The following is a 15,831-nucleotide window of genomic DNA, read 5'->3' on the forward strand; positions in this document are numbered from 1 at the left end:
GGGTTTAACTAATACAGTCATCCATCTTCTGAAAAGAGAGACCAGTGACTGAACGTACAATTGGTTGCAAACTACTCTTCACTCACTTGCACTGAAGAATACTGGTTATTCATGTGAAACATGTAGCCACGTTATATTTATTCCACAGATACAGTATAGAAAAACATTTTTCCTATCAGCAAGTTAGCTTCCTTCACAAGATGTTCAAACAGAAGGGCAAAGTTTTACTGAAATGGAATCGCCAGAAAACTAAAAAAGTGATTTAACTTTTTACAAGTCATTTTTTTAACAAACAAAATACAATTTGGTATAACTAGAAATTCAGAATTTAAAGAGATGCTTATGTACTCCACAGAAATAGGAAAAAACTGCTCATTTCAGTTTGAAATGGTTTCTTCCTCCATCTGCAAGATCAAATAATTAAGTTTCGCTTAAATGATGCCTGTAAGTAACATAATAAACCTTTTTTGTTGGTGGTGCACAACGAAATTTTCCACTTTCACACAGATATGTAAAATATACTTAATCTCCTCAGCAAACCAGATCTGATGCCTAAAGAGGTCTGTTCAAAGTAAACTGGCAAAATCTTGATGTAAATTGTGCTACTAGTGAGCATTTTCCCATTCATGTGAACTAAAACTAAACTAAACTAAACCCATTTCAAACAGTCCACTCCTAGGTAAACTGACTGTTTAACTGAGCCCCATAAGATGGCTACTTTTCAAATCCACTGTACAGAAATAAATTTTGTGGTTGTTCATATTTTATCCTCGGCAAGCATGTTCAATTATATTATGCATAGAGAACTATGCATATACTCTGCAAATACTTTTCTTATTTCTAACTAATTTTCATTTGACAATCTAATTTGCTTTTCTCCTTTGCAAGCCAGAGCTGGGAACAAGTTTAGTCTACAAAGTCATCCAGAAAATCTCCATAGTCTTATGTTTTAAATGATTATGCATGAACTAGGCTTACATATCAAATAACAAAGGAAATACCAAATGGGAAGGTATAGGGTTGTCCCACCCTCTGCTGCAAGATTTTACTACAGATTAACTACCCTCAAAGGATTTACAAAGCAAACTTAAACCTGAATGTTTCTGCATTAAGTATTTGGTTTTTCATGTTTTTTTCTTCCTTTCAGTAAAAATCTTCCATGTGAAAGCCATGATTTCCAAAGCCCAAGGCAGAGAATAGGGAGTGTTTGGATAATGAATCCTCTCCCTTTGGTTTTCACAACTGACACACCCACTACTTTCAATTCTGTGCCATTGATTTGTTGCATTAAATACATAGTAACTGCCATAACATAACATTGTATGGCATGAGGAACTTTCACAAGCTGCAACTTCTCTGTTCTGGTCCTATTATTAAAGATATTTTGTTTCACTGTCTTGTTTTAATTGGCAGAAATTCCTCAGAAACCTTAGTCTGTGGAACACCCTCCCTAGATTTAAGGAGTCTGCCATTTCTCCTCTTCCTGAGGTCCTTCCCTCATGAGTTCAGTTTCAGAAGCTTTCCATTCCCATTAAAAACTAAAAATAAAAACCCACCCCTAATCCAGTGCTCTGATAGTTGTCAGAAAACAACTGTAACAGCAGTGCAGGAAAATAAGGCTAGTTCCTGCAAACTTGGAAAACTGCAAGTGGAAGCCTGAATTTTTGTCACAGCCACAGGGCATGGTAGAGCAAAAAAACCCTTTAACAGTGCCAGTTCCCTTTCACTAATGGCCAGCCCTACTCATTACTGGGGCAACAGACCACAAGAAAGAGGCAGCAGGAAATCTACCTCGAAGGTCCTTTCTCCCAGGTCTCAGCATCATTGCTAGCCTTAATTAAATTTTTAAACAACAACCAATTGAGTTCTGGTAAAACATCCCCATTTTGCAGGATTTCTGTCTACCACACTTCAACCTTCATCATCTTAATTACTCTCCACAAGATAGTAAAGTTTTTTATGAATCATCCTCCTAATGTTACACTACTGCAAAAAATAAAAATGAAGATAAAAATGAAACACATTCATGAAACCCTTTAGCATTGTTTGACCTACTCTGACAAAATCCCTTTCAGAAGGGATTTTAGAAGGATTATATAACCTTTGTTTTCCCAATAATAGACTAAGAATTGTATTTCAGAACCTCACTTCTGCTGCAGTTCCAAGACTAGGAGCAGATTTTCAAAGGACATAAAACTGTTGAGAGCAGCCTTGATTTGTTAAAAAAAAAAAAAAAAGTAAAAAAAAAAAGGGGGGGGGAATGTAGTCAGAAACACAGAAATATCCTTATGTATTGCCAAAACACTTTCTGATATCTGGATTTAAATTATTTCCCTTTAGAGTGCATCTATGCATATAGTAGGTACTGGATCAGAAGTCAAACTATCCCTGTATTTAGTCTAGCAGATCCATGGTACACTTCCAAGGTAACAAAAGTTTTGAAATATGGTCTTAGAATTTTTGGACGCTTCAGCTGGAACATGATTGCTTCTACATACGCATTGTTACTTTCTTTACATGTAATTGGTAACACTGTTGGTACTTAGATATTACTCATGCTCTCTGAAGTAACATTAGGGAACGGACTTCTTCACTATTCTGGCTCACACAACAAATAAGTATCACTTCCCTTGGGAACTGTAAGGACTTCTCAGGGCCTGAGCGCACCAATATGCCTTACTGGCCCTGACCAGTCTCACCTGGGGCCTCTGCCCACGCGCCTGCCTATGGCCCAGGGTCTCCATCTAACCTCAGCCCTGGACCATCAGTCCCCGCTTGAGCTTTATCAGAGATGTGCCTGTCCCCAGCCACAGCCTGGCCATGGGCCTTGTTGATCCCTCACCCTTGGACTCACTTCCCAGCTTGACCTTGACCGTGCCTCATTACCGTGGACCTGCCCCAGGATCACTGGGCTGTGTCTAACCCTGGCTACTGGCACTCAACCTGAGCTGTGGATTGATTTCCCAGCTTGACCTTGGACCTGCCTCATCACCGTGATCTTGCCGGATAATCTGGACTCTCGTTTGCCCCTGCCCTGCTGACGTAACTGGGATACTCTGGCCCCTAGCTGGCAAGGTTCCTCCCTGCCATGCAGACTTTTATATAAGCTAATTTTCATCTCAAGCAGCTGAATTGTGACAAGGAGAGACCAGGTCTAGAGAAGGAAACAGAAATCTCCACAGGTCCTGGCCGCCCTTCTATCAATGTCTCCTTCAAAACTCTCCTGGTTATATGTTTCATTGCAAATCATGAAGTGAGTTACCAATTTATACACAAAGAATGCAAAACTCTTATTTCCATATGATTCCCACATGAAATCAATAGAAAGGGGTATTTTATCTTGTTTTCCTTTTATACTGAAAATAAACAGCGATAATCAAAAATAACAAAACACCTGCAAAAGCTCCGTGGTGCTCTCTTTTCCCTTGTTTTTTTTCAGGATCTAGGAGATTTTATGTGAGCTATCCAGATTTAAATAAAAAACAGTGAAAGGCAAGTGTGAGCTACAATATTCATTGGTGGTTCCATATCTGAGTGGTCAACAAACCCACTTGTACCTGTTAGGTAATGCTTTAGGATTGTGAGGAATAAAGCATTGATTTTTATGAAGCATGCTACAGTTCTCTAATGGAGGATATTACAGAAGCATTGCTGTTAATCCTTTTAATGAAGAGTGAAATCCAGAGCATGTGTTTGATCTGTTTTGATTTTGTTCCCTGATGTGCAGCATTTTTTCTTTCTTCCCAAGATTTTATTTTGGCCTCAGAATCTCATTAACATCTAAGAATTGTTTGTATTTTGGCTTCTTTTCTAAGTGTGCTCTAAACATAAAATGAGAAACAAATGAACAGAGGAGATGGCAATGAGGAATAAACAAAAATGCAAGAGGGGAATGCTCCAGTTAGCTGGAAGGAAACACCCATGAGTCTCCCCTTGCTGTAAATCAGGAGAATGCAGTTTCCCATTCTGACCCATAGGAGAAGTAAACTTTCCAGCAACTAGAGCTGTCAAAGAATCAGTCATGTAAAATGTTTGCAAGAATCTTATCTGCTCCCATCAATCCAATTTTGTTGCTAACTTCAGTAAGGTTCACCAGCTTTACTGATTAATGGATGCAGTTTGGTGGAACTCTACCTTTTTAATGCAGCATAACATCTTAAGAGAATTATGAGACAGGAAGCTGTTTTTCTACAAACGCACGTAAAAATATCACAAAAGTTTGTCCAGACTCTCTACAATCAAAAGGGGTTAAAGATCATGTAGAAGACAGAGCCATGAAACTTAAGTTAATTATCTTATTTATACTCAAGATAGAATAATAAATGTAAAGACAGTCACATACAAAGTAAGATGAGTCTCACTTTGCTGCTAGAGACTTTTAACCTGTAATCTTTCCCACTGAAGTGAGTAAAAATTTCTGTTTCTCTCAGGATCGAGCCTGGGAGATATCAGAATATATGTTTAGTCTACTTCATAGACAAATAACAGAGCATATACTTTTCAGAAAATAAGGGTTTGTTTCTTAAGGATGAATTGCTTTCCTTCCTTCCTTTACTGTTCCACCAGCGTGCGCATGGTAGCTACACAACTCATGAGCTTTGCAGGTAAAAGTGTGTGTGTGTGTAACATACCTACAATGGACTCTGATACCTGTTTATCAAAATAACTCATATCAATAACTGTATTGTTTTAGGAACATGGAGGTTTTTTTAATTACTTAGGATTAATTATATGTATAAAGAATCAGTCTGTGCAGTAACTGAATCCAAGAAGGTCAATGCCATGGTGGGGAAACAGGTGGGCCATAAAATACATAAATATATGTTGTGGGAAAACAAGACGGGAGAACATGGCGAGAAGGCAGCCAAGTGTTATTTATGGAGTAAACCTACATATAGCCCACCCTGGGAAGGAGACACAACTACAAACAACTCTGTATATGCTCTGCAGGTTTTTAAGTGCACATATGTTGTATTGTAGAAGCTATATTTAGGGAAATTTAATGATATAATCTTCCAGTTCAGAACCACAGAAACCATTAATGAAAATGAAGGCAACTAACATGATTTTGCATCAATTAAAACTTTGCAAGGTTTCAGTAAAATAAGAAAACCCCAAATCTTTCCACCAATCCTAAATTAGATCCTGTCCTTTTCTTAAAACTCAGCTGTGACTATTCATCTCTTTGTCTCCCTGGGTTAAAGAATACCCTTGTCAAATTCTGCACAAATATATATCACAGTTATCAAATCCTGAAATTTAACATCTGTTGGCAGCAAAGACAATTGTAATTTTTATGTTACTGTGCTTTTTCGCTAATTAACCAAGGCTATATTGTAATGCCCCATGCATCACATAAATCCGGACATGGAAGTTTGATATATCCCTTGCTGAAAGAGAAAGTGTGTGCCTAACTGATCTCTGACAGGCCTCTGGAAATCTGTACTTGCTGATGTGCAACAGTACACATTAAGTGTTTGCAAAATGGGTTCAGAAAAGTACAGGCCAGGCCTTCTCTTATGGCTGTAACCAAGTTTGAACTCAACCATTTCAAAGTTCCAACGTTCTCAAAAGTTATGATAAGTTCTTTTACCTCTTATTTCCAGCCACAGCTGAAATGTCAAAATACAATGGGAAAGACTGTTCCGTGGTATTTCCAGCTGGGACCTGAAGTAGGCATGTAATAAATCTCACAAAGAACGTCTGTTCTTGTGAGATTTCCACCACAGTTTTGCAGACTCGAGAGGTTTGAATAAGCTTTCTTTAAGCATTTGAACTTTTGGCTGCTTATCTGAACCATTTGTGGCTGCCCATCGCTGATCTATGCTTATTGCTGAAGTGTGGCTTGGCTTAAAGTACTTTTTAAAGAATTGTTTGGGGAAATTACACATGCAAAGTCCATACACCTGGGAATGCCCATTTCTATTCCATGTCAGAATTCTCCTTTTGTCTTTCAGTAGAAACACACTCCTCTACAGTGAGAGACTTCTGACCCTAAAAAACAGCCCCTGAAAGGCACAATAAGAAAGCTAATGGCTAAAGCCCTGACTTTGCAAAGCTGTTGACTACTCCTATATTCCACTGACTTCCACTGGAATCACTGCCACTAAACATCTCTGAACATCCAAGTTATAAGGTATGTGTCAACCTTAGAAGATTCTGCACATTCTAGCCCAAATCTATGTTTTTCCTGAAATAAGCTGTTCCTTCCATTCTCTTTGTGAATTTAACTCCAAACCCACTGCTGGCAGAAGTGATGGTGAATAATGCCAACTACAGTAGCAAGCATTTGGAAGAAATTAATTTGTACACTTACATAAGCTGAGAAGGTAACAAAATCCATTCTTTACTCTCTGACCCTAAAACGTTTGTGGTAAGAAAAAACTCCAACATTTTCCACATTACCTGCTTCACTTTTATGTCTCATTTAATACATATAAATAAGCATAATAACATTCTACAGTCATAACCTTCAGCTACAAAACCTAATTCTGCAGAGGACAAAATATCAATGTAGAATAATGAAGAAAACATTGATGCTAGAGTCTTCACTGGAATGTAGGTGCTTTATGTGGTGGAACTGCACTGATAGTAGCTGGGCCAGCTTTTTCAAGAAAGATGTCTTTGAGGGCATCTCATTTTTCTCTCTTACTTGTAAAACACCACTTTAATAGCACTGTACAAAGAACAGGTCTACAAGCTAAAAAAAAAAAGAAAAAAAGGCACTGTCATTTCCCCTACAGCAAAACCTTCACCATTTGCACTAATACCTGTACTTTACCTGGTAACTTTCTGTCCATGCTATGCCAGAGTGTACACTGAGTGAATAACAACTGAAAAAAAAGTTCCAATGACAACCACAAAGATTTATTAGTGTATAATTTATTTTCTTCATAAAATCTATTTGAGTTGTCTGGAGGCTGAAAATTTTGCAGGCCTTTAATTGTAGCAAGAGTCTGATCAGCCTTTTTAAAATTATGTGACATACCAGGTACCTGTCCTACTTGTGAAGTTCCTCCTCCTTCTCTGCATCTGAAACGTGGAAAACCTTCTGAGTGTCCAAACTAATGCCTAACCTATGAGCCAGACATTCCTAACTTTCCGAGATACTACCACAAAATGATCTAAATATTGAATCTGTGAAGTTATGAATGTAATCTTACAGCTTCGATGATAAATTATACTATTTGTCTGCCAAAACAACAAGTCAAAGAAAAGGGAAATGCAATCAGGATTTTACAGATTGAAGGCTCAACTTGTCTACAGATGAAATTGGTATGCCAGCATCCACAAGAGGGACCAAAATACCAGGCTTTTCTTAGCCCATGTTTGTAAGCCTTTTAATGAAATCATATAAGTATCACTACTGAACAACAACTCTGAGCCCAATCACGAAACAAGGTAAATCACCACTGGTTTAAAATTGCTTTCATGTGGAGAATCTGACTCATTAGAATAAAAAAAACCATTCATGTTCACAAAGTACAAAAGCCTGAATCAACCTTGCCTGAGTTTATGAAGTTGTTCCCCTCTTTTCACAGCTATAGGATAATGTCCTGAACTTAAACCCAGACATCAGGCCTCAAACTTCCATCCCTTAAAAAAACAGTAGGGAAACTTTTAGAGTCTGAATCTTGAGACTCAGGGCTAAGCAAGGCAGAATAATAAATCTCAGCACACTCAGTATTTTGGGAAGTTCAGACACAGAGCCAATTCTAAATCCAGATGTTTGGCCATGTACCCGCACGCTTGCCCTTTCTGTGCATTCTTGTATCTAACACAAACTCAAGATGCCCTTGGGATCATTATTTTTTGTTTGCTCTTGCCTGTTTAACAGATCAAGGATAAACACAGAAAATAAGATCACTCCTTTTATGGCTGTACAGATGTGTATTTTTAAATTCTGATGCAAATAAGTTGTTTTAGAAGATTTGGCAGCACAAAGATAATAAGAAGCCTTACCCTGTCACTCCACTCTGTAAGAAACCAGCTCTTAGCACAGGGACCCATGTCGCAGTTCTCAATATCATTTGGCCGCAGCTTCATGTTACATTCCTCATCATCAACAATGTCTCCAAGGTTGCTGACACATTTCACATCTCGGGTCCTCTGCCCCACTCCACAAGGCACTGAACACTGTAACAAAAGGGAGGCTGCATCAGGACTATGCAAGAACTGCAGAGGTATATGGGGGAGCTGGGAATGCAGAGCTCAATTATTCCTGCTAAGACATCCACAGAAGCTATAGAACTACTCTAGATTGCTAGGAATAGGGAAAAAAAACACATTAGTAGTTTTAAATCATATTCTCAGTCTGTAGAATTCTACAGTATACTATGCAGATACATTTGGAAAACATGTCTTCTACAGGCCATGCTGCAGCTTATCAAAATGAACTGCTGGTATTTGAATAGCAGGTTGACATATTCTGCAGAATTTTGATCTTGACCTATAAGCAGATATGAAGCAAGAGAAATGCAAAGCAACACAACTTCTGAATCCCTCTTAGAAGTAAAGGTTGCCTTCTCCTGCCCTCTTTTCTTCAACCTCAGAGAGTGCTGACGGCTATCTCTGCCTGATATCTGATATCTCTGCCTGATGATGTGAAGCATCCAGATCATGAATCAAGATGGGAACATAATTTTCTGCTGTGTATGCATGATATGTTTTGATGAGTCCTGTAAACACTCTAAAATTCAAGGGGGAAATCTCTGGGAATCTGAAGATTAAAGACTGCAGTACCTGCATACAAAGGTACTGAGCAGAGCTTCCGAAGCCAGCCTCATTGTCTTTTCCCTGCTTTTGAATGCTTAATCATGTCTACTATATTTACATGTTAAAGTTATTTATCATGTAATATATACTCCCTACAGCAAGATACCTCACAGACTTCATCTTCAGACTGCAGCCATTTCTTCAACTGTTCATTCTAGAATACTGGCCAAAACCCAGCCTAGATGTGTGAGGTCATTAAATAGCAAAATACTAATAAAAACAACTACTGCATTGCTTATGTCATAAAGGGGGCTATTTGTCCAGAGTCACTCTCGAACTCTAGTCTGCTGCCTCCAAACTTAAAATTACCACAATGCCATATTTTCTAATCAGATTTAGATTAAAGTTTTTGACATTTGTATCTCAGAAAAAAATGGTAAGCACATGAAAATCTTAAGATGGGCTTACTTTTAAGATCACAGACCTATCTCCAAAGGGAGAACCTAACTGTACTTCAGTAACCACAAACACAAATAAACGTTCTACTGAAACCAGTTTGCAAACTCAATTGCTCCTTTCTTTATGATGGATCTTCCTCATGCCAAGAACTTTAATTTTACTTCCAAGAGGAAATTAATCACAGAATTTTATTGGAATTATATTTATATTCAACCAGCTGCAATTTCTAAAGCATTTGTTTAGCTTGATTCACCATATGCAGTACATGCCTAGAGGCTCTGTACACTGAAATACTTCTCAAAATGTAACAACACACAAAACCAGCTCCCCTTTTTCATCATCAACACAATAAACCAATCAAAACTTTACCTTTAATATAAATGTTACTGTCCTTTAACTCCAGATGGATTTTAATTCATCATGAATAATGAATTAACCAACCAATGTGTCTTTACATTTGTCTGTCTAGGTATTTCTAATTTTTTTATCAGGAATATATCAACGTATCACAGATACTTCATGACTAGGAAGGTAACAAAGCCACCATCAGCCTCAGAAATGCAGCCACTGAGGGAGTTAACTCACATAGACTTTACCGTGGGGAAAGACCCACTATAAAGCCACACAAAATCTGCTGCATGACTCTTAGCCTACTGTGACTGTGTGGATGGAAAGCTGTCCTGCTACTGCCAGTGCAGCTAGCCCATGCACAACACACTGTGTGCTGCAACATGCCTTCCAGCACAGGCTGGGGGAATTAGGAGCACGGAAGCACTTCAGCAGAAAGGAAAAAGGTTTAAGTTGAGGGTTTAAGCTAGAATTTTTCACTGTCTATCCACCCACATAATTCAGCAACTCTAAATTTTTTTTGCTTGTTTCAGAGCTAACTGAAAGAGATTTGTTTACCACTATGCCTAATACACCAGGATATTTTCTCTTTCACACAGTGGCCATGAAAGTATCTAGGATGGTTGTCAGGCTTTTGTAAGCAACACAGAAATTAAGGCTCAAAACTGTACCATCCACATTAATCTGAAAGTCTTGGCATAGCCTCAAACCAACTACAGTAACAGCAACTACTGACTCTATCCTTAATATATAAATAAGGTTAAATAATTCCTGGAACTAAACTCTACATGCTATGAGAAAGAGCAGTAAGTTTGCCACCGCAGGCAAACCTATCAGGACCATCTCAACTCTACTTCATATAGTATTTAAAAAAAAATCCAGCGCTCAGAAGGCTTGTGTACTTCTGTACACGCACATCTGTGTGTTTTGTACTACACAATCGCTCTTCTTCAGCTTCTTTCTGGTTACTAACAGTAAAACTTTAATGGTCATAATCAAGCAGGGTTTTCTTGAACTAAGATTCATATATTTCCAAGGCTTTTCACATTACACTTCCCTGTTTTAAACAAAAACAAATTTCACGTTTGATTAGTGATACCTGGAAGAAAACTCTTACTCTTTTCTGAGGTTTTATGCCCCACATTAATCAATCGTACTTACTGAAGTCCACTCTGTCCTAATCTGCCATTCACTGCAGATCTTCAGCTGGCAAGTGCTGGTTGTCTCTGGTTTCTCCAGGTGATGACAGCGGTATTGCTGAACTGTCAAGGTACGATTGGCATACATTTGCCGGCATAAGATCTGTCGATGCTGCATACCAAGGCCACATGTTTTGCTGCACTCAGACCACTCCCCTATATCCCAGCTAAAGAAAAAAAAAAATGATGTATTTTTTCAGTAAAGATTTCTTGAATACTAATCTTAACAGAAGTCAGATGACATGATTCAGACGCTGGTACAGAATCTTACAAAATAACACGCCTCTGCATGCATAACTTAATCCTTTATGAAGACAATGTTATATACATGTAACCAATCTACCTGTAGTGGTTGATAATAATAAGCATACATACAGATTGCACAATTCAAGGTTTCAAGACACATTACAAACATTAATTAAGCCACTAATAGCTAGGGTTTTTTTTTAAAGAATCTATCTATAATATATATTATTGCTCTAATGACACTTCCCAAAAATTTAAGATATGTTGCATAAAATTTTTTTTCAGTAAAGGCTCTAAAAAAGGACAATACAAAAAAAAAAAATCACATAATGCATCCAGGCATTCATTCATCAGTAAAACTGAAATAGCAAATGATAAGCAATGAATGAATACATTTAATTTTAGAGATGAAAAAAATCCTTAGATGTATTTTTCTCATTCCAAGATTTTACTGTATTTATTTAATCACTTTTGTATAAACATATAATTTTCCCCTTTCAGTTTTCATTTCAAGCATGAAGACATACACAACTAAGGGAAGTATCCAAATTGTTCACACATTTTATTGCAGAACTCTTGTGGAGAGCAACCAAAATCTCTGTATTCTTTCTAATAAATATTTACACAGCTTTGTTTATATTCTTGATATTACCCTGTGTAAACAAATGAAGCTGAATTAATATGAGTTGTTAGAAAGAAAAAGGTGAGAAAAATGCTTGGTAAGAGAAGACATCTCCAAGCAATCGGCTTCAAAAGTTCCTGAGTATCTCATGTACACCAGGAAACTGCTTGTCAGGCATCTCTAACACTGTAACAGCACTTACACCATTAGAAACTTCATGGTATAAGTAGTGGCCACTTGCTGCTAGAAGAGAACTAAAGAATGTAACCACAAGAGAGATGGAAAATACAGCTGCTGACTTGAAATAAAGTTGCTACAATAGCAACTGGGTTTAACCCTTTTCTCTTCTTGGTATACACCCTGGATGAATTGACCCCCCCTTTTTTTTGACTATTTAAAAGAAGTTGCTTGGGCAATTTTAAGTCACAGTGTCCTGATGGCAAGTGTCTTTTCAGAAGGAAATCACACCTGAGCTGGTTGTATTAGTGTGCTGGAAACAAGGACTACCACTTCAGAATCCAGTCTTCAAGTTGAAGAACTACTGAATTGCAGGAAAGAGAGGTGATGTTTATGAGAGAGTTGTTGTGAGCACTGTCAGCCTCATCTTAAATATGACACCATGGAATGAACAGGAGGGTACTATCTCACACTGATCCAATGTGGAGTGATATAACCTACAGAGCCTCTTCTTTAGACAGGTATATGCAGAAGCCTGTCACTTGAAAAAAATGTACCCATAGAGAGACCACATATAGTGTGTATGCCTGAACAATCACAGAAATTTTGAGAAATTACTACGCTCACTTGTTGCCAACCTCTCTTTTGTCTTCTCTGAATGCTATTGATCCCTGTAAAGGGGAAGAAGGCCACCAACAACTAAGGAAAAAATATCCACTACACTTTATGACACAAGTACATAGTACTTAGAAGTGCAAACTAATTTCCTACTTAGAATAGCCTCTTTCACATGCAAAACCTCAGTGACATTGGCTTATTTCACTTGACTTAAATTGTAGTATCTTACAAAGCTGGACATGGGAAGAGGTTGCAGGCCTCCTCTTCTGGAATGGGTTTGGTGCTGCTGTCACAGTAACTCTCAGACACCTCCTCGTGAGTGATTCTGTTTACGCAGTGGAAAACTGGATACTGTGACCCTGAAATGAAGAAGAAAATTAGGCGATGCATTGCAAAACACTCTGCAGTCATAACACTAGCACCCAACACTGATGCAGAAAGGAAAAGCATAACTTAACAACAGGAAACATAGACTAAGATTTTATCCAAAATCTCCAAATATAAGTGAGAGCTGAATGCTATACTGTTTCCATTGTAGTATAAAGTGACGTCCTTAGTATACAGAAAGTACAGCATGGCATTGTAGGAAAGGCTGACAATACATGCTCCTTGGTTTGCATGACATCTTTATAGTGCAGAGAGTACAAACACTAAGTATTCAGACAATTTAAAAAAATGCAGCCAAGCAGCCACAACACAGGCTTGACAGGAGGAAAAATTTAGCACTCATTCTGTTGTGCTCCTGGAAATAGACTGAGCCTCCTTACTTTAGAGTTATGTGGTGAGTAAACACATGAGAATATTATTCACTTTACTTGTTTTTTTGAAAAGATTCATAACATAAAGCTTACAAGTTAAACATTACTGTAGACTACAGACTCACTAAAAATTACTACTCTCCATATTTAATGCTCTGTCTTTAAATAATTTTCATGCTAGAGCAGAAAGACAGAACTCTACTTCTATTACTATTGCAAATTGACTACCAAAATGATGACAAAGAGCAAGGTGCTAACATGCCTACTTGTATTTTTTAAGTGAAAAGTTGGAGTACATTAACAAGTTTCCTGACCCAGGTGATCAAGGAGTCAGCCAGGAAAAGTGCTCTGCTACACCTGATACATAAAAACAAGGAAGAAGTAGTCAGGGATGTGAAAATCAGCGGCAGCTTTGGCTGCAGTGACCATGAGTTCAGGATTCTGAGAGGAGGAAGCAGGGCAAAAAGCAGGACCACAACCCTGACTTTCAGAAGAGCAGACCCAAACCTCTTCAGAGATCTGCTTGGAAGAATCCCATGAGATAAAGCCCTACAGAGAAGAGGGGTCCAGGAGAGTTGGTTGATATTCAAAGACCACTTCCTCCAAGCTCAAGAAAGGTCTGCCTCAACAAGTAGGAAATGAAGCAAAGGTGGCAGGATGCCTGCATGGATAAGCAAGGAGCTCCTAACAAAACTTAGACATAAAAAAGAAGTACAAGAGGTGTAAGCAGGGGCAGGTGATCCTGGAGGAGTACAGAGATACTGTCTGATTGTACAACCCACAACTGCCAGTTCAATCACTTGAAGCTAGACCCACTGACTTAAAAATTGGGTGATTTTAGTTGGTTTAGGCTATCCTACAACAACTAACTCCAAATGACTAATTATTTATTGGTATTGAAGCCTTATTAGTGCAGATACTCAGAATTATGCAGAGAAAAAAAAAAACACGAACAGGAAAAGTAACTCTGAACTCAAAGAGAAACATTTTCCTTAGGATGAACCTAACTTTCTTCCACAGAATGAAATAAGCACAAGTGGAATGCTATTCAACCAGACAAGCAGATACACAGTTTACATTTCTTCCCACAAACTTTTCCTGGAATGCTTTCCTCCTTTTCCTGGAATGCTTTCCTTCTCAGATTTCTTGTTTGTCATTTTGCCTTTGAAATGCATGGATGATGTGTGATTGTTCTGAATAAGGCTGATTTTTTTAAGTAAAACTGACCTTGATATTAACAATATACTTCATAATGTGGGGAAATATAGTGTACAACCTAAAGACAGAGTCATAAATGCCTAATTCTCAGTGTTTGCAATCAGAAACAGAATGAGATAAAAAACAAAATTCAGGTGGTTTAAGCAAGCACTTTTTCAACAGAACTCATATTGCTCACACTCGCACTGCTCTTGTCTGAAACACCTATGTTTATCTCAGAAAGCTACCACTGTCTCAGGAATGCACCCTATATAATGGTGTTTCTAGACCATGCATCAGAAAGATTGCAGAAAAGTGTTTTTTTAACATGTTACTGGCAAGATAGGAAGAAGCAGGGCACAAGTTAACAGTACAGTAGCTTCATCTTGCCGCAAAATTAACTTCTCTTTTCCTTAGATCAAAATGTATGTCTGCACATTTACAAAAACCAAACTGCCATGCCTCTGAGTCAAAGGCAAAAAGAAGTCCCATCTTGCCTAGAAGACCTAGGCAATTTGCATAGAAAACTCGGCTGCATCTTAGTTGGTATTTGTGTCTAAAAACAGAGTAGAAAAGGGCTAGGTTATAACAGTTAAAGCTTACGTACCTCAAATGTGGGTTTACTAAATCCTGCACTGTCAGTGACACTGATTCGTAAGATTATCGACACTACAAGTCTTAGGACACTGGATTGAAGATCAGTTTTCTCCAGCTTTCCATTTCTAACTATCCACTTGAACTTGCAGCCTTTGTCTAAGATCTGTGGTTAATTAGCTCCATGGTTTTTACCTCCTGGAGCTCAAAACCTCTATAGATTTAATGGTAACTGCTAAATAATTTTTTAAATTGTATTATCATATTTTGTGATTAACAATTGAAACATCTCATCCTGGGTTTACTGAAGTCAATTTCCTTTGTCATGCAGCCAGCAGGTAACTTATACTTGTGATCAAGAAATAGAAAGAAAGGAGATCAATACATTCAGCTATGTATTAAAAAAAATATTGCACCAGAGATCTGTAGTAATTCTAAATTATAACTTTATAACTTTAAATAAAATAAGGGTGGCCATAGTTGATGGTAACTGTTGGCTGGCACACTTCAATTTCAGGATAGAAAATTTAAATTACAATTCCCACTGAAGTTATATTTGTTCAAGAATTTAATTCTATCAAAAGCAAGGCTTTGTATCTCACCAGCTAACTTACATTAATACTTCAGAAAAAGCTAGTATATTTTCTGAAACCTAAGGAAAAAATCAGCAGTTTGCACTCTTTAATCTCCTTTCTAATTCTCCTTTAAAAAAGTAACAAACATGCTGCCATGGCTGATAACAAATTATCCCAAAAAATTTCCAAGGTGTAGATAACAGTTTTAAGGACAGGTTGTGCTCAAAGAAGATGAAGTGAGGTACTCCTCCTGTAAGATCTTTCAGACAAAATCTGGAGGAAGTTCCTTTGGCTCCAGGACTGGAGGAATTGCAGTGCACCAG

At 37.8% G+C, this 15,831-nt stretch overlaps 1 protein-coding gene across 3 annotated transcripts in view; it reads right to left on the reverse strand.

Moving 5' to 3' along the window:
- The window catches only part of THSD4 (thrombospondin type 1 domain containing 4), a 334,612-nt gene that overhangs the window by 15,933 nt on the left and 302,848 nt on the right, over positions 1 to 15,831 (reverse strand). For all 3 annotated transcript variants that reach the window (XM_075045410.1, XM_075045411.1, XM_075045412.1), the window contains 3 exons: positions 12,614 to 12,743; positions 10,684 to 10,888; positions 7,963 to 8,136 (listed from right to left, as the gene is read on the reverse strand). In XM_075045410.1, coding sequence (XP_074901511.1) covers positions 7,963 to 8,136; positions 10,684 to 10,888; positions 12,614 to 12,743 — 509 coding nt within the window. The remainder of the gene's footprint in view (positions 1 to 7,962; positions 8,137 to 10,683; positions 10,889 to 12,613; positions 12,744 to 15,831) is intronic.

The sequence above is a fragment of the Buteo buteo genome, chromosome 13 (genome assembly GCF_964188355.1).
Source record: "Buteo buteo chromosome 13, bButBut1.hap1.1, whole genome shotgun sequence".
NCBI lineage: Eukaryota > Metazoa > Chordata > Aves > Accipitriformes > Accipitridae > Buteo > Buteo buteo.